Source organism: Triplophysa rosa, linkage group LG15 (genome assembly GCF_024868665.1).
Source record: "Triplophysa rosa linkage group LG15, Trosa_1v2, whole genome shotgun sequence".
NCBI classification, from domain to species: Eukaryota; Metazoa; Chordata; class Actinopteri; order Cypriniformes; family Nemacheilidae; genus Triplophysa; species Triplophysa rosa.
This window is the reverse complement of record NC_079904.1, coordinates 8,937,889-8,962,326: the sequence shown is the minus strand read 5'-3', so window position 1 is coordinate 8,962,326 and position 24,438 is coordinate 8,937,889. Positions and strand designations below refer to the sequence as shown.

General features: G+C 38.4%; 4 protein-coding genes across 5 annotated transcripts; 1 reads left to right on the top strand and 3 right to left on the bottom strand.

Moving 5' to 3' along the window:
• Window positions 1-144: 144 nt before the first annotated feature.
• On the bottom strand, window positions 145-9,751 carry kif25 (kinesin family member 25). Its single transcript, XM_057353865.1, has 15 exons — window positions 8,699-9,751; window positions 7,712-7,777; window positions 7,298-7,420; window positions 7,048-7,186; window positions 5,902-6,005; window positions 5,481-5,566; window positions 5,258-5,297; window positions 5,106-5,173; window positions 4,940-5,014; window positions 3,693-3,836; window positions 3,395-3,571; window positions 2,511-2,665; window positions 1,123-1,347; window positions 854-1,009; window positions 145-739 (listed from the first exon to the last, which is right to left on the bottom strand). The coding sequence occupies exons 1-15, from the start codon at window positions 8,765-8,767 to the stop codon at window positions 588-590; spliced, it is 1,779 nt and encodes a 592-aa protein (XP_057209848.1). The 5' UTR covers window positions 8,768-9,751; the 3' UTR covers window positions 145-587.
• A 163-nt stretch (window positions 9,752-9,914) lies between these two features.
• On the bottom strand, window positions 9,915-14,313 carry acat2 (acetyl-CoA acetyltransferase 2). The gene is made up of 9 exons (XM_057353866.1): window positions 14,072-14,313; window positions 13,188-13,322; window positions 12,898-13,079; window positions 12,350-12,467; window positions 12,111-12,254; window positions 11,858-11,980; window positions 11,559-11,713; window positions 11,191-11,301; window positions 9,915-10,756 (listed from the first exon to the last, which is right to left on the bottom strand). The coding sequence occupies exons 1-9, from the start codon at window positions 14,118-14,120 to the stop codon at window positions 10,586-10,588; spliced, it is 1,188 nt and encodes a 395-aa protein (XP_057209849.1). The 5' UTR covers window positions 14,121-14,313; the 3' UTR covers window positions 9,915-10,585.
• Window positions 14,314-15,485: 1,172 nt separating this feature from the next.
• wtap (WT1 associated protein) lies at window positions 15,486-21,304 on the bottom strand. Of its 2 annotated transcripts, none has more exons than XM_057353023.1 (8): window positions 21,120-21,304; window positions 20,318-20,355; window positions 20,166-20,221; window positions 20,017-20,075; window positions 19,764-19,891; window positions 18,932-19,110; window positions 16,777-16,931; window positions 15,486-16,649 (listed from the first exon to the last, which is right to left on the bottom strand). In XM_057353023.1, exons 2-8 carry the CDS (start codon window positions 20,345-20,347, stop codon window positions 16,000-16,002), a joined length of 1,257 nt encoding a protein of 418 aa, XP_057209006.1. In that variant the 5' UTR covers window positions 20,348-20,355; window positions 21,120-21,304; the 3' UTR covers window positions 15,486-15,999. The 2 variants fall into 2 exon arrangements, with proteins under 2 accessions (XP_057209006.1, XP_057209007.1); XM_057353024.1 differs by lacking the exon at window positions 21,120-21,304 and adding an exon at window positions 20,926-21,052.
• Window positions 21,305-21,824: 520 nt separating this feature from the next.
• On the top strand, window positions 21,825-23,794 carry sod2 (superoxide dismutase 2, mitochondrial). Its single transcript, XM_057353025.1, has 5 exons — window positions 21,825-21,952; window positions 22,554-22,756; window positions 22,865-22,981; window positions 23,069-23,248; window positions 23,414-23,794. The coding sequence occupies exons 1-5, from the start codon at window positions 21,909-21,911 to the stop codon at window positions 23,557-23,559; spliced, it is 690 nt and encodes a 229-aa protein (XP_057209008.1). The 5' UTR covers window positions 21,825-21,908; the 3' UTR covers window positions 23,560-23,794.
• Window positions 23,795-24,438: the final 644 nt, after the last annotated feature.

Genomic DNA, 24,438 nt, shown 5'->3' with positions numbered 1-24,438 from the left:
ACACGCCCCAGTTATGTTATACTAGTCTAGTGATTCATCAAACAATGGAAAACTTGCATAAAAGCATAATATCTCTTCACAATTTATTGAATCTAAAACTGTTTTAAATATAGATATATATTTTAGGTACATTATAAAGGCATAATGTTAAATACGTTGAGTAATGTAATGTTAATTTGAAATAAAATATAAGAACAACAGTCAGGTTACATACAATCTTTAAAAGCCATACATTTTGCATTATAATTTAATACTATAGCACAAACTAATGGATAATTGTATACGTAATCCTGTGACGTTAGACCGAGTAGCCTAACTGTAAACATATTTCAGAGAAACATTAACAAGTAGCAGTATGAACCAGACAATGTCAGAAAGATATCATTTCTAAGTCACTATGGAATCAACCACTATTTCTGATTTATAAAATTGTATATGTCCAAGTCTCATCTGTCACCATACAGCAAAGAATCATGTATGTGCCCATCATTATATGACCAATATGCATACAAATAAAACTGTATATGCATTTCCCTCTGTGGTCTTTTACATCAAATGCATCTCCCTGTTGGTCATTTCTCTGTAGGTTACTTCATCTTCAGAGCTGTGTTTTTTCTGCGTGGCGGTTCTCTCTGGACCTGTCTGGCTCTGGCACCGAAGCCCAGAGACTGAAGGGACTCCGTGAGAAAGCGTTGAGTGGGAGACGCACACAGCATTATCAGAAGCTTGGCATCCCCTCCTATGGCAGAAGTAAAACGAAATTCAGAGAGATAGAAATGTTGGTCAGATGAGGTTTAAAGTGTAACCCTTTGTGTATATACATTTGTACGGTAAACTTGTGTTTCACAGTTACCTATGGCGTCCTGGAGCAGATGTGTTAGTTTGCTGTTGCGGTAGGGTACGTGAGGTCGTTGTTCAGCTAAAGCTCCCAGAACATCAGACAAAGCCGAGAGACTGCGATTTATACAGGAGCTCTCCCATAGAGCTGCACCTGTCACACCTGACATCCCTATACAAGAGTATAATAGCGAATGAATAGTTATTAATCATATCTGATAACTAAATATGATTATTATGTTTTATCGTATTACAACAAATCCACATTATATCCTCCAGACTCACCCACACACTCACTCCCAGCCAGGTCTACTAACTGCAGCTTGGTCTTGAGGGGAGTCTGTGCGATGCTGGGTCGGGGAGAGGGGCACGGTGAGTGACAGGGGGAGTGGTACGGTGAAGAGGCGGGGCTAGATGTGCGAGAAGAGGCGGCCCTGCGGCAACGCGGGCTCCACCATTCCTTCTGGGACACCCTTCGGACATCCTGTCTGGTACTCTGAAGCGTGCGAGCTGCAATAGATATATATCGCACAAAGTCCACAAAATAACAATCCAACCATTTTTTTCTTCACACAAGTGTTACGGTAGACCCATAAATCAGTTTTATGGTAGCTTTATGGCTGGCTTTATTAGGTCCTGGAGTGCTACTGTGAGAAAACTTTGGAGTGAGGACTAAGCTCTCCTTTCAGAATAGCGAGAAAGCGCTTTTAGTGTGTGCGTATCTGGAGATAACCAATCCAGCGGATGTAAGGGAAAATTGAGTTGGTAAAATGCCCGTTTGAGTGTGTGCGCTTTTAGATAATGCACTCAGAGCTACACTTTTAACAGCCATAACTGTGTACGTGTGGCAGACAGCTGTGTTTGAGTTCAAGTGAGCTCTGTAACTTAGAGTTTTGCGGCTTTTAGTTCATGTATGTTAGCTTTGAAGCCGTCTATAAGCTTGTGTACTCCTAAAAGTTCAACTTTTAGCAGATAAACATTACATTTGTTTCTTCATACATATCGATGACTCATGTTGCACTACACAGATTAGGACACAGATAAAGCTTATTGGCTATTATTTAAAGGGGTCATATTGCACGGCTAAAACGAATATTATCGTTTGTTTTAGATGTAATGCAATGTGTATACACGGTTTAAGGTTCAAAAACGCTGTATTTTCCACATACCGTGCATGTTTGTATCTCTGCCCCGCCTCTCTGAAACTGAACATTTTTACAAAGCTCATCGCTCTGAAAAGCGAGGTGTGCTATGATTGGCCAGTTAACCAGTGCGTAGTGATTGGTCGAATACTGCAAGCATGTGACGGAAATGTAACGCCTCTTACCATATTTAGAACATCAGGTTCCAAAGCAATTGTAATGACAGGTACGCCCACCTTACTTGGGTATACATTTGGGCGGTCTTAGTCAAATCATACCACGAACTGACGTAGATTTGTGGGGGTGTGGTTACACGAGGCGTTTCAGGCAGGTCTGGGTGAGCATTCGCTTTTAGATAGAATGCATCTTTTGTTCCGACACTTTAATTTTTGCAATTTTACGTGTCTAATACATGCATGGGCAACTTATAACACACCAAAGACACAGAAAAACACGTATTCGCCCCATATGACCCTTTAAAAAGCCTGTTCCAGGGAATTATTAAATACGCCGTCATAAGATGCATCATACCCAGTGTCAGTGCATCAGGGCTTTTGGAGGTGACGGTGAGAGTGACGATGAAATGAGATCTCGAAGAGTCTCTGTGCACCATGGTGGGACTGTGAGCTCTTAGTTTTAACACAGAGTTGATCAGCTGCATCACCTCTGCTGAACTCCGTACCAGCCTGACACACAAAAACATGGGCAGTTAAACACATGCAAACCTGTGACAGTCATGTGCACATTGAGATCATGGGCAGACTAAAACAATTTAACTCAAAGCTCAAAGTATAACAGAGAAGCAGGTTAAACAAACAGATTAATGCAAATGAACGAAAAAAGCTAGAAAGTGTCCCAATAGATTTTGTTCAAACTATATTTAGTTTTACTGTATAATGTAATGTAATGAACAGATGAAGAGTTTGGATCCAAGATGAGATAACTCCGTTTTAAAAAATATTCAAAAATCAAGTTTTATTATGTTATCATACTTTTGTTGTGTTTTATTGTGTCAGTTAGCTGTATTTTTTAATTATTATGGCTTAAATCAAAACAAACCAAACTGCAGTTTGATTGATATTCATTGGAATGCACAATAAAAAAACATGATTTTTGAAAAAATGTCCAATCTCATTATGGAACCACACTCTTCAGATAAAGAAATCATGTTAAAAAATGTATAATAATTATAACAAACATTTAAAATAATTATTTAAAATAAATGTAAAAATACAAAATAATAGAGTTATTTAAAACATAAATTGAAAAATGCTTGAGGAGAGTTTATACTGTACTTTTTACTTCAACAATTAAGCCAATAAAACTACACAGAACATAAAAAATAAAATAAATAGGGTAACACAAAAAAGTAGGTTAAATGTGATGGCACCTATAACCTGACTGCTGTCACTCACTCATATGTTAAACAGGGCACGTCACTGGTGCCTGTGCTGGTGGTGATAACCTCTCTCTTCACCCCGACTACTTCACCATCTTCATCTCTGGCCAGCAGGTCCAGAACCTCATTATTATGAACCTCCACCACTGACATCTCCACTGTATGACTGTCTGCAGGTTTCTCTGAGATCAGCCTGAAACGTGCACCAATACAGACCGACAGACAGTCTTCAAGTTAGAATATCAGATTCCAAATATGATATTGTAGTTGAGTGATTTTCTCTCTAGTGTGATAGTGAAGTGATGTGAGTTTACTTGAATAGTTCATCGGCTGCTTTTGGAATGATGCCCTGTTGAGAGTCCTTCACTGTAGCTGTGGGGCCTTCAGACTGCGAGCCGATCATCGTGTGTGTCTTTCCACTGCCCGTCTGCCCATATGCCATAATACACACATTAAACCTGAACATAAGGTCAAGACTGCAGATTAGAATATTTACAGCTGCGGAAAAAATATAAGAGACCATTCCAAAATTTCATTTAATTAGCCTTTCTAGATGTATTGTGGCCATTCCAGTCCAGTGTCTATTGAATTTCAACAAAATCAAACCTCAGGAGTGATAAAGTGATCCAACAGCAATGTGAAAGACTGACAACATGACAAGACACATGGAGTATGTGATAAAAATCGAGGTTCTCACAAAAAAAGAACTTTTCCTAAATATGTACAAATATTGTTGTATTGCTTAGAGGTGAATATGAAGTTGTTTGCTTCGCAGTATTTGAGGTCTGAAAAAATACAGAGCATCTTTTCTGTTATTTTGACCTGTTTATGCAGTGTTCATTCTCTGCAAATAAATACAAATAGAAACAATATTTTTGTTTGAAATTTGGGAGACATACTGTTATCTGTTCACGGAATTAAACAAAAATAATCAATACCTAAACACATAACTATAAATAGTAAATTCAGAAAAACTGAATGGTCTCTAAAAAAAATTCTGCGGCTGTATATACAAGCCAATCATTGAAACGAACATAACAATTTATGTGATTAATTATATGAATATTAAATTATATAAATAAGGGAATTTATTATGGTGATGACTTGATGTTGCTACTACAAAGGCCAGTCAGAATCAGGATCTACTTATTGATAACGTTTGCTTTTTTAACACACACAAAAAAAAACACTGCCAGCAGAACTTGAACCACCAACTGTTATTTTACTCAGAAAGTTGGCAAAAGGTCTGAATCAATAATGAAGGTTCACAGGAACAGAGCAAAAAGAAAAATAGCTTTAGTTACAGTATTCGAGGGCAGCCTCGAAAAGAAAACAATGAACCACAATCAAATAAACTTCTGTCCTGAGCAGATTCAATTTTTCAGAGGATGCCCGAGTTAGCAGAAAAACAGCTGCTGATTTGGTCTGTAACTCTTGCGATGCGCAAGAAAAACAGAGATGTGTTCGAGTCAGGATTAAAGTAAAAATTTTGCCTGAGAAACAAATTCGTTAACCAGATTCATCCGAAAGAGGCTGTGGATGTATTGAACAGAATGCTCACCCATCAAGCAGAGAGGTCAGAAGAGGCTTCACTTCTTCAAACACAGTCTCTTGATCATCATCTGGACCATGTACTCTGTAAATCAAATCATAATAGACATGTTACATCAGTCACCACACAAAGCACCTGTTTTAAAACAGAATGTTGAACAATCCACTTACTGTACCTCTCAAACTCAAATATTTTGTTCATTACAGGACTCGAGGTTTTGACGCAGTTTACAAGTACAGAGTCCTGCAAAACAAGCATAAACAAAGATGATGAATCTGTTATGAAGGGGGAAAGGACCCCATAAACAGAAAAAATCAATTCACTCACATCATTGACAGCTTGGATCACTGCTTCACATGATGATATGCTTAAAAATAAAAAGGATGTAGAATTTCAGTAAACAAGACCACCGCAAACATAAATGGCTATTGTATTATACACATTCAAAAGAAAGTTATGCTCTATAAAAATTGTAATCATAATAGAAACATTCAACAACATTCAACAGCATGTATTAACCACTGTTCAATCAATGTTTACATTATTTTACCCATTAGATGTGGGGGATCCTGGGCTGTGATCAATAGGTAGAATTGGACGGACCCTGCAGTGAACTCTTATATTGCCCCTCAGCTCCTACAAAGAGAAAGTTGCTCATTATTCAAACTAAACATCTAAATAAATACATTCATGAAATAAAGACTTTGAACAAATGTGTTCTATTTACAACAGAATTTTAGGTTGCAACACTTTTTATAGTCATTTAGTCACAAAATAACCTTTACAGTCAAAGTAATATTCATCATGATCGAATCAACCTCACTGCATAAGGATACACCACAAAATAATATTTTGTATTCTAATTGGAATATTTCTTAGTCCATCATAACGTCTCAACTTTATTAAATGAAAAATTGTGACCCCATGATTTTATTACTAAAAGTAAATCAAACCAGAGACTCAAGACGTACAACCAAAGTGTTGTGGAGCAGTCTCCTCCTCACTCTCTCCTCTCTGTACCTCTGCTGCTCTTCATGTAAAGTGTGTTCAAGAGCCGCTACCTGATCCTGCAGCTCTACACAAAACACATCAGCACATGAACATTAACACAACAATTCCATTAAAGAAAGGATCATGTAAACAATGAGTAATTTTTATCAACGGGATACATTTAGAAGCATTAAACAATTTGTAATCTCAGATGGGATGCAGACTTCGAGCTAAAGGGAAAGGCAAGTGCAAGGACCGTGAAAGGCCTTTTTTTAGCCAATAATCTCTTTATGGGACATTGCAGATGGACAGTTTATTAACTTTACAGTAGAAACAAGTAAAGTGCACTGTAATGCAGCAGGAGATGCACTGATGTATTCGCCACCACTTTTTTGCCAATTACATTTAAATCATCAGCATGTTGGCAATTAAAATATAAAACAAAACAGAGTACATTTTATTATTTTGCCTTGTAGGCCTCTGATGCATCCAAATATAATCATTTAAATTTGACTAGTTTTTGGTTAAACTGGCATCTAAAAATCCAAATTGGTCAATTCCAATTTCACAAAACGCATGAAATTCAACCAATGCAACATTGCATAATACTGGAGAGGGGATTGTCTTGTAGTTTCACAAATACAACTGTATAAATGACAAGGGATCATCAGGCCATGTGGGAGGCTTGTCACTATGGTGTGCAGGTGACGCACAGGCCACATGACCTTGCTGTCCCTGCTGACTCCAGCTTTTCCTGGAGGAGAGGCTGAGGGGGATCCGTGGATAATCTCTGAATACTGCACCACGTACCTACTGTCACAACATGCTTTGTTTTGTGATACAGAAAGAGGAAGATGGGACAGATGGTGAAGAATAAAGGGAACAGGATTGTGTGAGATTAAATAAAAGAGAATCTGAGTGAATGTGAGGGATTGAGACTTGAGAGGTTGAAGCAACGGAGGAGATTTGAGTTTACATTCCATGATGTCATATTACTTTCCATATGTTTTCAGTCATGTTAAAATGAAATGCATTGCTATTTAGTGTAATAGTGAATGAGACCATTAAGTGTATATACAAATAACACATAACTCTGATTTCTCACTTCAGCTCTATAGAAGACTTACTATGAATATCACTTTGGTGATCCTGGATACCATTTCTGGCTGTTCCCACACATTTCAAAAGCTGTCTGCTTTGATCCTCCAGTTCTTTGGCAAACCCCTTGGAGATTGTAAAGACATCCCTCAAGTCCTGTTTGAGCACCTGGGAAACCAGTACAGATTATCACATTCAAACTATGGTGACGGTGGCGGGACCAACAATAAAACACTACAGATGCAAGACTTGCATTAAAAAGGCTGTTTGTGCCATCACCTTAACTTCATACAGAAGTTTGGAGAGAGCCACATGTGTGGACTTCTGCACTTGTCTCTGCTGATGCTTCTGTTTCTGGACACGGATGTCCTCATTCCTTTCATATCGAAGTTTGGCCAAAGACTTTTCAAAGAAAGTTTAAGGTGAATGAGGCATATACAAAAAGAACATGCCATTAATTACCAACATAACTAGTTGTATTATATATTTTTTATGTTGGTTGGCTATAAGCTAGCTGAGATAATAAGCATGTCAGGAAATTAGGGGAAACTGGTGAGCACCTGCCGTCTGTCTGCAAGCCACTTATCTTGCAGTGAACCATCTGTTGGGTCAAACCTCCAACTGGAGGATCAACCTCCATTAGCGTAGTTAAATGCAATTCATACTAAAAATGCTATATCATGCAGTTCTTACCTCAGCGAGTCTCAGGTGAAGGAGAGCATTCTCTGTTTCCAACTCCAATATGTGGTCCTCCTTATTCTGAACAGAGAGACAATCTGACAGATTCATTTGAAATGTTTTGAAACAATTGATTGAAATATTGCTCGTGATATTGAAAATCATTTGAAATTACCTTTATACAAAATATAATTGTTGTAAAAGTAATTTCTTTCATAAAAAAACTCAATTATTATTTTATAAAAATTGAAATTGATGACTTGGAGCCAACTGTTTAAGAAGCTGCCCGATAAAATGCAAATTCCAGGCAAAAGAGACTTTAAGGATGCTAGAATATAAAATAGTTTTGAGTTCTTTTTGATGCTTTTAGTCACAACATAATTGTACAATTGTGTAAATCCATAGTTTTGATAAATTTACTTTTATACTAAAATGTGCAAAAAAAAACCCAAGTGTTTCAAAACTTTTGAATGGTAGTGTAACTTTTATAAAGTGTTGTATTTTTAAAGTTATTAAGAAGTATTAATCAATTATAGACTCACATAAACTTGACACCTGTGGCAGTGTTTGGGCATTATAGTCATCATTTGATCAGAATATTCCAACAAGTCTTTGATGCACAATATGCTGCCAGGTAGTCAGCTCACTAGATATTGAGACAGCCACCTCTTTCAAAAAATGATGGTGGTATTTTATGGTACAGGGCTGGTATCACTGTTATCACTATAACATTATTGGAAAAACCTATACCATGGCATGAATGATTATTCACTTAAAATGTACAAAAAATGTATTTAGTTGTAGCCTATCACACAAAAAGGCAAAATAAAAGACGTATAATTACATATTTTCGTTTTGTTAAAGTAGCCTATTATTGTAATAAAATATAATATAATAAACCTCATAACCACAGATAGTCCTGCAAGCATGTAGCCTATACATTGAAAGACCTGCTCTTAAAAACTCCGTTAATGCTGTAAAATTCAGTAAAACGAAACTCACCCGTAGTTTATGCTCTAAAAGGTGGACTTGATGCGCAAATATCTGGTCTCGATTAATAAACAGAGGCATTTTAAATGAGAGCAAGAACACAATGTGAAATGAAGCGTTTATTCTGCAGTAGTGGACAGTAAATGATGTATGCTAGCATATATGTGGTTCCTCGTCACATAGATGTAATCCGATTAGCTGCCTGCGCACACTAGCCTATTTGGCGTGCTTCTGATCTATATGTAAGGAATAATTGACGACGGGCCGTTCAATTATCGAAAGTTAATGCACACCCCGAGGTGGTAATGGCATAGAAAGCTTCCTGCTGTGTGTTTTAAGTCCCGTTTACCCATTCCACAGACGAATTTAACATGTTGTTTTTGTTGTTATTTTTGTGCTTCGTGTTTTATCTTTAACCCGCTGATTGTGTCATGTAGTTTGCCGTTACCTTTGATAAATGCTTTAGTTTTTCGTCTGAACAGTCCTGTACAGTGCTCTCGCCATTGTTGTTCAAATGTTCATGCTGTCCATAAATATTAATAGTTATTTCTTCAAAGACAATGGAATTTGCCAGTCACTTTGTCTGTTGTTAGATACATATTCAATGGCGGACAGTAGGCTAAACATGGCGAAGTGATGTGGAACTGTAATGCGGTCAGCAGACCTGGAACACCTTCATAGGTGTGCGTTTAACTGAAAAATAATGCACACCCGTCGAACGTTCGTCAGCCAATCAGAATGAAGCATTCAACAGCCCCGTGGTATAATTATCAATAATATCCTTTCAGCATTACTTCTCTTGCTGGAAAAAAATTAATGGTTTTAATGGAAACTATGGTCTCTGGTGTGGGTCTCCACTCTCTAGTAATGTGTTGAATTCAGTTTATGGGATGTTATCTGGCTAATAAAACACATTATAAACTAGAATACGACCTCAAAACAAGCAGTTATACTGGGTTTTGAAATGGTATCCATATAATTGTGTATCCTTTTTGGCAGTGTTCAGTCTATGTGTTAAACCATTTCGTTCAAATGTAAGTTTTATGCCTGTAATTTGACTTATCTGTAAAACAACATGATTTCACTAATACTTCAGCAACACTTTGAGATCTCAGCATGCAAATAACGACGGAACGATTGTAAATAATGTAAAGTAAGATTTGGCGCCCCCGACTGATTTGAATTGTTTATGACGCTGTATATATTTGCCCTTACACATAGAACTTTATTACAATTTTTATTAAGCAGGAAAACAGTACGGGGTATATATGTAAACAGTTCTTCCCCTGAGGTATAAATCAACAGTGTGAAAGTATTAAAGGGCTGTCTATTGGAAGCACAGATTACAAGATGATTAAGTTTTTTGGCACATTCACTAAGGCAGTTCTGTTAAACAGCATGGACAGGGTCAAATCTAATGTATAAATACTGGGTCCAATTTACATTCTGTGGGGAACCACATTCACTTCATTGAACATACTGGTGGATTAATACAGAGAGAACATAAACACAACAAATTCTAATCATACTGCATATGCAAAACATAGACTTGCACAGTTCCCAATAAAAGCTCTACAGTGTGATTAGTTCAGCAGCCATAGACGAATAACACGAGGAATGTCTTAAAAGCTGATAGGTTATGTGAAACATAAATTATTAAAACTGAAGTGTTCAGACTATGCACAATAGATTTACTTATTTATGAGAGAGTAAAGACTATTTCAAGGTAAATTTGACCTAAAAAGTCCAGCTCTGAGACAAAATAAGACGTAACCAGACTTGGTTATTTAGACTTATGATTATGATTATAGTTTTCCCATTTATTTACAGTGTACAAGTAAATGATTGCTGTAGTGTTATGATAACATGTTTGACTGGTATTGTACCAGTACACTGCCTTTACTCTCTTTCTACACACATGGCTATCCCCATTCCACCACCTATACACAATGACGCAACCCCTTTCTTCCCCCCGGTCCTCTGAAGTGAATGGAGCAGAGTCACCAACACTCTACAACCAGACATACCAAGAGGATGTCCAAGAGAAATAGCTCCTCCACACACATTAACCTGTAGAGAAGGAGAGAGACGTATGTTATGGGTTAAATTATGCTGCACTCACATGGAAATGTGTATTTGCTATACCTGATCACTTCTGCAAACATAAAAGTTGATAGATAAAGATAACAAATAAAGATAGCAAATAATCCAAATTAAATCTACATTTAGCTCCCCTGGTAATTCAGTGACTAGAATGACAGAAGAAAAGTAAATAAAGAGTAAGCATGGGCCAAATACCGGTTCCAAGGCATACCGCGGTTTGGGAAAGTCACGGTTTTAAAACCACTAAAAGTGGCCCATGCCTAAGAGTGACTGTTCATGATATTACCTTCTGTTTACTGTTTTACTGAAATCATTGGGTAACTTCAGTTTGTGTCAATATAGAGTTGTGTAAAGGTGTATGGAGCAAAGTATGTATAAAGTTAAGGAATCAACAAACAGACCTTTTCACGGTTTAGGCCAAGCTCCTGTACCACTGCAATGGACTGAGCAGCAAAAGCTTCATTTATCTCATACAGATCGACCTCATCCAGCTTCCATCCTGCTTTCTCAGCCTGGTTAGATGTACGAGTGGAGACAAGAATGCTAGTTTGAGACAAAGTAGCCTAATTAAATTGGTAAGAAATACGGCAGAAAACGTTTTAATTTGTACTTTTGTAATTCTGTTATATTCAATTAATTCTCTAATTATCTAAACAATCTTCTTTAGCAAGAATCATCAATAAAAAATAATTATCTTATATTCTCTGGCTGCATGTAAGTGTAGCATCTATTTCAAGATCTCTGAGGCTCTGACCTAACAGACACTCACAGCTTTCCTGATAGCAGGAATGGGCCCTGTGCCCATGACTGAAGGGTCAAGGCCAGCCTGAGCCCAGGATATGATCCGTGCCATTGGTTTTAGGCCCCGCTTCTTAGCCTCTGATTGGCTCATGAGAACAGCAGCTGCGGCTCCATCATTTACCCCTATTAAACAAAGCCAATGAAATTATGGGAACAAACAGTACTTCTATAAACCGAGAAAACATAACTGCTATTAACACTGTTTCAGTTACTATTAAAAAGGAAAAAGCTTGAAGCAATGTAACTGTGTAAGGTGTATATATGTACCTGATGCATTGCCAGGTGTTACCGTACCAGAACCGTCCTTTATAAAATAGGGCTTTAGTTTAGACATAGCATCAATATTACTACCAAGCCGAGGAAACTCATCGACTTTCACTTCAACTGGACCTGAAACAATACAAGATTTTACTTTGAACATCATATGATGAAAAAGATCACTGGGGTTTCTATCAAATGAGGTATTTATACAGATATTCCACCACTAGAAAAAAAACATGAGCACAAAAAGACCTCTTGCCTTTCCTAGAGGGAACCATGACAGGCACTATCTCCCGGTCAAAATATCCGGCCTTCTGTGCAGCTTCAGTTCTGTTCTGTGAAGTCACAGCAAACTGGTCCTGCGCTTCACGGGTCACACCCCACTGCTTGGCCACATTTTCAGCTAACATGCAAAAGACCAAACACAACTTAAACAATTACAATGTTTTTAGAGGGGAGAATAAAGGTTGGCAAACTGAACCTGCTATAAAAGATTACCTGTGATGCCCATGTGGTAGTTGTGAAAAGCATCTGTGAGTCCATCAGTCAATATAGAATCCAGCAAAGCAGCATCTCCCATCTTCACCCCTGACCTCATATTCAGTATGTGAGGAGCCTGTAGGGCAAAGTGCTGCCTGTTTATTTCTCAGTTGGGATGCTTATAGTTCATGTATATTTTACCAATAAAAGTGCATTCATTAACAATTTTGTATTAGGAAATATAAGTACAGTATGTTTGGAATGTGGCATCCAAGAAGAACGCCACTTTAAGAACAGATAAAATGCATAAATTAGGTGATCATTTTAGTCTGCAAACTTCTTTCACTGTGAATAATTGTACACCTGCAAACAAACAATATACTTTTTATCTTCCACAATCTTTATTCACAAGGAAAGCACATGCAAAGCAAATGCTACAATTGCAATTAGTCATCTTCATGTATCAGGCAATACAACTTCTTAATGGTTAGAAATCCATTCAAGACTTTGAAGGAATGCTTCATTAGCATCATGCACTGCTTTAAGAAGTCTTTACAAGGACTTACCCGACTCATGCTCTCCATGCCTCCTGCTACTACTATACTGGATTCTCCTGTCATGATGGACTGAGTCCCAAGACAGACAGATTTTAGGCCAGATCCACACACCATCTGACAGCTCCACGCTGGCACAGAGTATGGAATACCAGCTGCAACACTTGCCTGCCGGGCAGGGTTCTGCCCATGACCTCAAAAGAGTAAAACCAGGAGAAGTTAACACACTGTAATGCCATGACATGATAAGTTGTGGATTGCCATTAGTGAATACTAAAACAGCGTTATTCCTTTATCTGTACCTGCAGTGAGAACATGTCCCATGATGACCTCTGAGACCTCCTCTGGTTTTAAATTAGCCCTCTTCAACACGTCTTTAATGACTACTGTCCCGAGTTCATGGAGGGGTACACTACTAAGGGCTCCATTGAATGACCCTTTGAATAAAAATGGAAACATAGCTACTTATGCCTGTTTTACGATATATTATTTTCATATAAAATATTTGTATTTACAAAATAAACATTATGATTAAATTATATAATGATAATTATATAAACAAATTTTAACAATTTAGAGGAAAATAGCAACAACAAAAAAACGAGCATTTAGTCAGTCATGTGGTAAATAAACTGTGAGAGGATTACATAAGTATTTTAATACTGTATTTATGTTTAAAATACACAATATCATAATTCATAAAATCTTAATAAATTGTCAATAACTCTGTGAGACGAAAAAACATTTTGTCTTTGTTAATAAATAATTTTTGCCTGTTGCAAAAATAAGTAATACAATTTCTCCTGCTCATGGCGCTACAATAAATGAACCAATCAGAGGAAGAGAACGCTGGGGAGAACGGTAAGCAGCCAATCAGAACAGTTCTACCGCCCCGCCGCGTCACAGTGACGCTACAATTCGTTGTCGTGTAACAAGCGTCCAGTATTAGTTAAAGAAAATACAAAAATACACCTGTTTAGACGACATAATAAAATTTCAGTTTTGCAGATGTACCCGATTTTGTCGGCTCAATCACGCAAGTATTTAAGTTACTTTATAAGGAGAGTAACGTAATAACGTTGTCTAATTTGTCAAGTAGTTGTAGGACAAGACAAGATACTGCAACCGGAATAAGGTGATCAGCATTGTGTAAAAACAAAGATCTGACACATGAGATTAACTTTACCTATAGGAGTTCTTGCGGCAGAAACGACAACAATCGCGTCGGTGTTCATCTTTGCTGCTGTATAACAGGTTCCTTGTTACGTCCAGTGGGCTGGCTGTATATATGTTGCTTGACCGGTGGAGCCTCTTCCCTCACCAATAGGGGCTTGGCTGCAGCCGATGGGGCGAGTGGAGCTCCACTCAAAAGCAGAAAACGTCACCTCCACTCGAAGCCCGAGCGGATATACGTCTCCTAATTCTGACCTCAACCCGGAAGTAATTTATGTCATTAATGTCAATAAACACTTCTAATGTTTTAATGCTACAAAATGATTGTTTAAATGTTATTAAATACCTTTAATGTTACTAAATCCAGACATTGCTTCCAGGTTTGTATTTAGAAAGTAAACATTATAATAGTTAGCAGTGAACAATAAATGAAACATCAAATAAATAATTTTTTATAAAAATGAAAAATGTGAACACAAATAATTTAGGAATTTTATATTTAAAGCAAAATAACATACAAAACAACCACAATAAAATATTGAATAATTTCCACAAATTAAGTTTGAATTGTTTTGAGTAAAAACAAACTGTATTTACAAAACACATCAACTACAAGTAACAGTAAATAACGATTAACGAACGTTCTTCTCCTTCTTTCCTTCTAATGGCGGCTACAATAAATGAACCAATCAGAGGAAGAGAACGCTGGGGAGAACGGTAAGCAGCCAATCAGAACAGTTCTACCGCCCCGCCAACATGTTTAGGTGTATATCGCCACCTACGGTACCGGGGTGTGTAACATCAGGGTTTTCAGTACTTCGGTGGATTATATAAAAAAATTCGGATTTTCTAAACCTGTATTTTAAAGAAATTCATGCAACGTCAGCTAACATTGGCGAGACATCAATATTGATCGTCAAAAATATATAAATCCATCGTGCTTATTCATCCTTTTTGCGTAATTTCACGGAAGCCATATGCAGTGTGCTTGCATTGCACGTTAAGACAGCGTCAGTCTGCAAGTAGTGTAGGGATGCTGAGATAAAATTACCCGAGTTAAAGTTCGAACTTCGGAGAGCTCAGCGACGTCATTTTCCCCTTCTTTATTATTGAGTGGAGGTGACGTATTTCCTGTTCGAATGTACGTTAGCATGAAAGCATCATGACAGAGATCTTTCGCTGTCACGTTTAGTTTTATTTTAGTGTAGCGCCGTCTAATGGCGTGGATGGTTAACAAACAGGCCCACTTCTCATCAAACACAACACATTTTTCACGTCAGTTTATATACTGAATAAACGCATTTTAATACTAGGTACTGAAAATTCAGGCATTAAAATATTATTCCACAAATCAATACTTATATAATGGTCATTATAATCATTGACAGGCATTAATTAAAAGGAGTATCAAAAGAAAGCTTGAGTCATATTAAAACTCTTTATTGATATTTGGTCAGTACATGAAAAGGATTGAATTTAACTGAATTTAACAAGATACATCTCAAAAACTACACAAAATTCAAACAAATGTTTTCTCGTCATGTAGAGGAACAAAAAAGGTCAACATCAGGAAACTAAGGACTCTCTGAACTCGCAGCTTCAAGACTTAATGGAGCATTATGGTACATCACACATTGCTAAAGGATTTCTGGTTCCAGCGAATGAGCAAATGAACAGTTCAGAACCAGGTTTATATTATTTCAACAGAGGAAAATGGTTTAAAAATCATTCTTAAAAAATCAGATATACAAACTAAATGTTGCTCATTTTACAAACGTAATCAGTGTTGAGCATGTTGCAGATGCACTGAAATGGGTTATGATGGGTGGTCAGGTAGAAAAAAAACACATTTCTCAAACAAGAACTAACTGGCCTGAAGTGTGAGACTTTCTTGTTTGTCACAAGTAACTTAAAAAATGACACGCTGAACTTATAAGAATGTTACAAAACAGACCCTGTGGATGCACTGGAGGTTTTGGTGGCTGCACTTGAGTCCAGGCCATTCTGAGTGCTGTGCCGCATACCCGCAGTCCTGCTGCCTTTGGAGACAGTGGTGGCCTCATGGGAGTCGGCATTGGAGTCTGTATCATTAGAGTGCTGGGTCACTGACGTCTCACTGCCTGTAGGTGAGTCCACGCTCTCATAGCCGGCGCTTAGCTGAGTCACATACCCGTCTCCACCCCTCTGGCTTACCGCATCTTCTGAGTGGTTGGAGAGTTTTGACATACCACCATGGGTGGGGCTGGACACAGAGGGTGATGGTGGGTAATCTTCATCTGCACTGCTTGCTTCCCTGTACAGACTGGACCCGGACGCACCCCTCTGAGACGAGTTCCCATTGGAGGGTCCGTTGGACACTCTTCCGCAGTCTTTCCCCACAGCTGAGGTGTTTGCTGCTTCGCTTAGAATAGAAGGATCAGAGGCAGCTGAAGGTGAAGTTCTGCTTAGACCAGCTCCACTAGAAGTTCCTTGGACCTGGGACATCTGAGACATCTGGTGTTTGGTCTCCTTCAGCTGCTGCTGAAGAACCAGGATGGTGCTCTGCATGCCTTCCACCTCCTCATCCAGCTGAATAATAAAGTCATTCAGTTCTAGACCATGCAAACGCACATGTAAAAAAAGAGAAGACAGAGTGAGTTTTCTAAACATCAACAAGAACGTGGCAGAGTAGATGGTGTTGTGTGAAGTGAGTGATGCACCAGGAAGCCTTAAGCTCACCATCTTGGCTGCTCTTGAGTTCTTGACTGTATTTCTTCTGCAAGGCGAGCTCAGCCTCCAGCTGGGCGATGCGCCCCTGAGACAGTTGTCTGCCCAACTCCTGATTCTCCTGGATCAGCATGCGACATTTCGCCATCAGCTTCTTACCAGTCTGGCTGCAAGGGAAACAAGTCTAACATCACATCGTGAACATGGCCACAAGGTCAACACATGTGGCCAACGCATTAACAAACTTGTGGTAAGATTAGCCAGCAAGAAATAATGTCAAAAATAACTCTCCAATGGCGACATTGGTACGTTTTTGTTGAGAAATGACAATTCAAGAAACTTGAGTGACAGTTCCAACAATTCTAGGAAGAAATGGGTGAACAGTTTTCAGACTACAAGTTAAAAGTAGGTGCATTACATCTTGAACACATTTGAAAAAATCATCAGAGAACCAAAATAACCAAATAATTCAAGATTCAAAAGCAGAGATGTAATGAAAACCACTGTTACCAAACTCTCATACCTACCTTTTCAAAAATTCTTAACCAAAACCAAAAAATTAATCACAGGTTAGACAAAAATAGCATCAACTGAGGCTTTCTATATTATATCGACTCATAAACAATTTACAGTAGAAAAAATATTTTGTCTTTGGGAGTATTTCCACAGTGGCTAATGCAATTGTCTGTATAATCAGTAAGATAAAACTCAGAATGGGGCTATATGTAATTCATTTGAGGTATTTCAAGAAATTCAATCTGTGTTACAACCTACTGTTAAATCTGTACTATAGTGCATATTATAATGCGCAAACGGAGAGAACATGAAACACTGTAAACTATACTGATATTCAGCACAACCTTGAATTTAATGGTCACCCTGCCAAATATAACAAAACTACGAACATTACGCTCCTAAAATCACTTGGCAAAGATTCTGAGCAAGACCCCAATTTAATATTGAAAATCCTGAGGTCAAACGTGGACTATTTTCTAAAATAAACATGCTGCCATTTCAAACCTCTCTGGATTACGGAGTCATTTCTGAGCAGACCACTTTAAACAGACCAGATGTCGATAGCTTTGGTAACAAATAAAATGGCCTAAACCAAGAACTGTCCTCAGTTTTAAAATATAACAATTGGTTAACATTTAATACCTCTTTTGAGCTGCAAAGGAACTAAATGTGTCTCGAGAAAAACGAACAGAAAATAATCCATACTTGTGACTGAAAATTAAAAGTGGATAAATTACCGGAGATGAAGTACAAAATCATCATACACAGACATTTGAACAGCTTGAATAGTTTCCTGACACACACTGCACATTGGCATTCACATTGAAAAGAACATTCAGATTTGCATCTGCAGCAGCGGAACAGCCAATCAGAAAGAGTTGTCACTTTGACCACACTGCTGTAAATGCAAGGTGCATTTCCAGAGCAAAAACAAAGTATATTACGAACACAAAAAAGAAAGTTAGACACTGTACCGTAAGTCGCACCTGTGAGATGAACATATACCAAAGTCTTTGCAGATCAGAAAGTCTCATTCCTCCCCCAAAGTCTTACATCATACCAAAGGCCCCCAAAGTCTTATGATTGTGATTAACTCCTCCCCATTTCATTGCATCACTCTACAGTCTCGCCTCCCTGCGTTACATTCTAGATTCTTAACCAGTCTCATGAGTTTAAATGGGGGCATATTCCTCAGCAACACGTTTAGTATGGCCGTGTCATGTTTTAAATGTTCAATAAGTAAGCATTAAACTACAGTTCAATCAGCTCCAGAGCAAACGCTGCGCTCAAGTCTCTCACAGGAAACTTTCTAATATGGGCTTTCAGAAGGGGGCGTTTCCACGGTGACCACCTCTTCAGGAACAGTCCCGATTCCTTCAGGCTTCTGTACCATGAGGGGCGTGAGAGAGCTGAAACAAAAGTGTCACCTGACCAAAACTGTTGCGCTTTGTTCTGACTTTACATTACGGTATGTATGACAATACAAAAGAAAAATGTCTTTCGAGTTTTGGCTTTAAAGTCTGCATCTCGTTGCGAGCAAAACATTTCAGTCTTCCCCCACCGTTATCTGCACTCCTGCAGAGGAGAAGGTGGGGGGTGAATCAGGAAAGTCTTGACTTTTTGTTTGGAGGGGGGAGTTATTTTAGTTTACCTATCAGGTGTAAATTTCCAGGCACTCAGTTCATTTTGGGCTTGCTCCAGTTTGTCTTTAGTCTGTTCCAGTTCAGCCTTCATTTTGTGGAAAAATAAGTTGATAGCGGGGTCTACCATGGACGATCTCAGTTGAGCCGCATTCGGTTGCTGGACTTGCTTCAGGTACTGGATTTGGGTCTGCCGGATAAGAAAAACAATTAGAATCCAAGCGTTTGAACCGTCAGTCAATGAAGGCATATGATGCCCCGTCTGTATAAAATGTCCAAACTCGCTTTGAAGCGGGAATATTATTAAGCAGCGCTTTGATAATACAACAGTTGGTTAACAAAGTACTTAAATTAATATTGCCGTTTCATTTCTAAAATATGTAGCCTGAAATAACACTGAACGCAGGAGTCTAAATGTTGACAAATTTTAGATTTAGTTTATCATTGACTCAAATGTGGCGAAGTTGTTCGATCTTCTGGACCTGCAACAACTTTAAAATTGGCAAAACGTTTGCATTGCTGTGGTCATTCTCTATTCTGCACGGTCTGTCAATGCATTTGACACATTTTTCTCCACAAACTTGTTCCTTTGTTGAATGGAAAGTCTGAGATAAAAACAGTGGCAATATTGTAATTTCTACATCTATTATAATAACAATACCGGGGATCAATTTGCATGACCAACATGTGGCAATGCATTTGACTGGAAGGCTATTATTGTCACTTTTTGGTAGTGAAAATAAATATTCATTGCTGGCTAACAGACAAGTTTAGCTTCCATCTGATATGCATCCATAGATAACTGACCACCAAGCAATACTAAAAACATAAATTTACACTTACTGTGCACTCTTGCATTTCCTGCTCCTTTGTAGCAAGCCTCATAACCAGAATGTTCTCTCTGCGAGCAGACTCCTGCTGTTGCTGCTTCAGCTTCTCCTCAGACTCCTTTAAGCCCGTCACATCATTGGCTGCAGGCATTTGAACATGAAACAGATGCATTATTTAAAAACATCAAGTTTTCTTAGCCCAACATCTGAACATTCACCATCCATGCATATTAATTATTCAGAACATTAGGGATATGCAAACTTACAGTTTAAATCAGCATATTTCGACTCGATCATCTGGACGTAAGCCTCATGCTGCTTCCACCTAAATCCAGAAAAATATATAAATACATAAAGTCAGCTTCACTGCTCATATTCTTATATTCTTGTCACGTAACAGGAGTCTTTTACACACCGAGAACACAGTTCCTCTCGAGTCAAGGTCTTCATGTCGGATTCATTGAGGCGAACCTGTAAACACATAAAATGGAAATAAAGATTTATGAGGCTACTTACTGAGGTGAGAGAGATTTTTATCAAACTTTAAGGCTGTGAAAACGAGCTCACCTTCTTCGGGAGAGGTTCTTCATTGGTCATTCTGATCTCTGCAAGAGACAGAAAATTGAACGTTAGAACACTCAGAAAAAGCATTTCATGTAATAATGCAGTAAATATCTAGAGAGCTGCATGGATTTCTCACGCCTACACATTGCAAATATAGGCCAGCGGTCCAATAATTATGTAATTTTGCATACATTTCACTGGAATTATCGGTCTCTTTCAATCGCAGTCTTCGTAGTTGTAAATTTTGAAGAATGAATAATCAAACATTGTGATGAAAAGAAAGACTAAGTACTTCTGTGGGGAAATTAAACTGCTCCTCTAATCGGGAAATACACTAGCCTATTGCTCATGCATTAGATGCATCTACGATTTGATACTGTTATAAATGCAAATCCTTCATTTGAATGCAATAGCAACATACACGTGGCGTGCAAAAAAAAAAATTTGGATTATTACAGTATGATCAAATGCACCGAGCTGAAATTACAGAAAACAAGCCCGCCTGCTTTGAGTTGACATGCTAAACGCTGTGCGCTACAAACAAACGCGCGAATCTAATACACTCATAACTTAAGGTGCTCATCCGTGTCGGGGAAAAATATTAAGCTTACATATAATATATTTCAGATTCTCCTTAAAGATTAAATCAATGAATTATATCAGGAACAACTGGTGGAATGAAAAATGTGCCGGCGCGTTGTTGGAGCTGTTATCGCTGTCACAAAATGGCGGAGAAGGAAGGGGCTCTCCCTCTCCGAGAAGCAGCACTTTATCCGAAGTAACCAAATAGCCCCCCTATACTTACCAGTCCCGTTTCACTTTGAACAGAATGACGAGGGGTTCTCTCAGTTTATTCTTGCGCGGTTAAGTTGACTTATATATTTCTCGGCAGTTGGAGAAAAGCTGCGTTTTTTATTTAGACGTGGGGGAGTCCGTCCACCATACCCAGCGTGTGCGATGTTCCGCCGCACCGCATCAGTTAAGGGGGAGGAGCACATCACCACCAACATGTACCCATATGTGCTTTCATTTTACCTTCATGTCATATAAATGTCATTTTATATGACGAGACACCGTGCATCGCATTTTTTAGTCGTGCGTATGTATATTTAAAGCTTCGTTCGTCAACGTGTAGTTCTTAACCAATCAGCTGCTTTGCTCTTACAGTGAAACTGTTATGTGAAATACAACTAAATTCACAATCTTTTTAAAAGAATAACTACCATTGTGCTTCTAAAACGAAACGATTCAGTGGTAAGCAACTCTCACTGTCAAGGCCTACTAGCGCCTGGCTGAATTACACCAATTGACATTATCAACTAGGTGTGCACGGATTCTGTTACCTACTCAGTATGTCCATAAATGTTGTTCCTTTGAAATATCTGAACTAAAATATTTTTGTATTCATCTTTTTTATATGTATATACAAAACAAACTTTACATCTTAGTTCACAACCAATAAAAAAGATTAATTTGTCGCCCCGGACCCCTATTTTGAAATAGTGGTACGCTCTAGTCCAAATTGAAGTTGAAATTTCAAGGGCAGGCAGTGGAACAGGCGTAGATTGTCGTTTGAGTACGTGTGTGGCGGTATATGACGAGTTACAGCATGCTGTGCAGAGTCGGATATGTTCGCAGGTAAAGTTACCTGAAGTTTATGAAACAAAACTCGCACATAATATACAGCTAACTAAATATTTAGGATGGGTTGTTTAAAAAGCAATGGCGATATGGATTTGTCTTTGGTAGAGGAACGAAGCTTTTAGTTTGGCATTATCTACGCATTTGTGTTACAGATTGCGATTTCACCGCGGTTCATTTTCAGTGATTTGTCGAGTTCGTTGAATACTGTGTATTCATGTCGTTGAGTTAACAATACAAACATGCCGTGTCCTTATTATACAATGTGTAGGGTCAACTTTTCATATTTCGTTGTAACTTTTGGTGTTTGAAACAAACGCTTATAACAAACGTACACTGGCTGGCACACTCTGTTTTGTTCTGGCTATTTTATCTGTTCTGGTCACCTGACTGCTACCACGTAACAACAATCCTGTGTGAACTCACTAACGTACTGGATTTCTTAATACAATAGCTGTATCCTGCCAAACTGTTGCATATACATTACCACGTCTTTTAGAAATGAATACAAAGGTTGTGTTTTTCTGTTTCTTACACACCCACTTTGCAAAAATATTTCTAGAAAGTGAGAAACTTATCTTTTTGATGTCCATTCTAGGTGCGCTGCCACCTTGAACCCCATCTTAGGTGCTGTGGCCTCCAGACAGAAGCACACACTCCCTGACCTCCCATATGACTATGGTGCACTTGAGCCTCACATCTGTGCTGAGATTATGCAGCTGCACCACAGCAAACATCACGCAACGTACGTCAACAACCTCAACATCACTAAGGATAAATATCAGGAGGCACTCGTCAAGGGTGTGTATGGGAGTCTTTGCTCCAACCAGAATTTGCAAAACCATTCTGGGAAGCTCCTACACAGCATATAAGAAATCTTCTAAATACGTTTTTCTTGATGTGTTTCAGGTGACGTTACAACCCAAGTGTCCCTTCAGCCTGCATTGAAATTTAACGGTGGCGGTCATATTAATCACGCCATATTCTGGACAAATCTTTCACCAAATGGTGGAGGAGAACCACAGGGTAATATAAGTAAATCTGAGATGTCAAAAATTGCAAAAATTTTGTAAATATATATTATTATACGTTTTTTTTTTTTACATTTTGCAGGTGACCTGCTGGAGGCTATTAAGCGTGACTTGGGCTCATTTCAGAAGATGAAGGAGAAGATGTCTGCTGCCACGGTGGCTGTTCAGGGCTCAGGCTGGGGTTGGCTGGGTTTTGATAAAGACAGCGGAAGGCTGAGGATCGCTGCTTGTGCTAACCAAGATCCTTTGCAGGGCACTACAGGTAAATGTTGCTTCATGAGTGAACAAATAGATATGTTATGGAACCAGGTTTACGCTGTAACTAGTGATTTTTCATAAACTCAAGGCCCACAATATAACTTATGTAGCAGTTGTTCTGTTTTGATCAAAGCATTATTCTTTACTCTGTTTCCCTTTTAAATTTGAGGTCTCATCCCACTGCTTGGGATAGATGTCTGGGAGCATGCATACTATCTCCAGTACAAGAACGTTAGACCGGACTATGTTAAGGCCATCTGGAATGTTGTGAACTGGGAGAATGTCAGTGAGCGTTTTCAAGCTGCCAAGAAATAATTTACACCACACCTGAAAAATCTAAAATAACAGAGTGTCCATTTATACAGTCAAAGCGCACAAATCTGACCATAATTCAACTACCAAACTAAACTAAATTCTGTAAAATTACAGAATTGTTATGGCTTAACAAGATCCTTTACTGTACAGAGTAAATAGTAGCTTGAGTTGTCATTAATGAAAGAAAATATGTATGTTTTCAGTACATTTAAATTAAAAGGTTGTTTGAAATTGACATCTTGTTTGTGGTTACTTAATTTTTTTATTTAAACCTGTGGACGTGTATTATTTAAAAGAGAAGTAAATAACACCATTTAAAGACAACGTATGTATTTTCGCCGCTAGAGGTCGCAAATTCAAAACGGGCGTAACTTGACGTTGTGAGAGAAAGTTGAATAAAATAGATAAGAGGTCTTCAACCGGGGGTCCGCGGTGGAACTGCAAGGGGTCCGCTAATTACTGTTTACTCACAGGCAACTTTTTGTTCAAAATGTAAAGCATGGGTACAGAAATATTACAACCAATGTTCTCTTTAAGCTGCGCGGCCGCGCGGACTCATTGAACCTCCCGCGCATTGCAATTTTAACCTGCGTGCGTGCAGACAAAAACATCCATTCAGGCAGCGGAAGCAAGCAATGAAAGAAACGTTACATCTGCATCATAAAAACCGGCAGGGTTAGAATCAGTGCATTCTCTGCCTCCCTTCCGATAAGTTCAGAGTATGCATGCATTGTAAACTGACAGAACTATCGTACGTTACGTGTTTAAAATCAATGAAACGCGCCCCGTGTAGTACTGATGGTGCGCGTCAAAGAAGTTGCTCCGAAAATAACGCGTTATTGTTGCTGATATAATGCTCTGCGGAAAAAAACTCGTGTT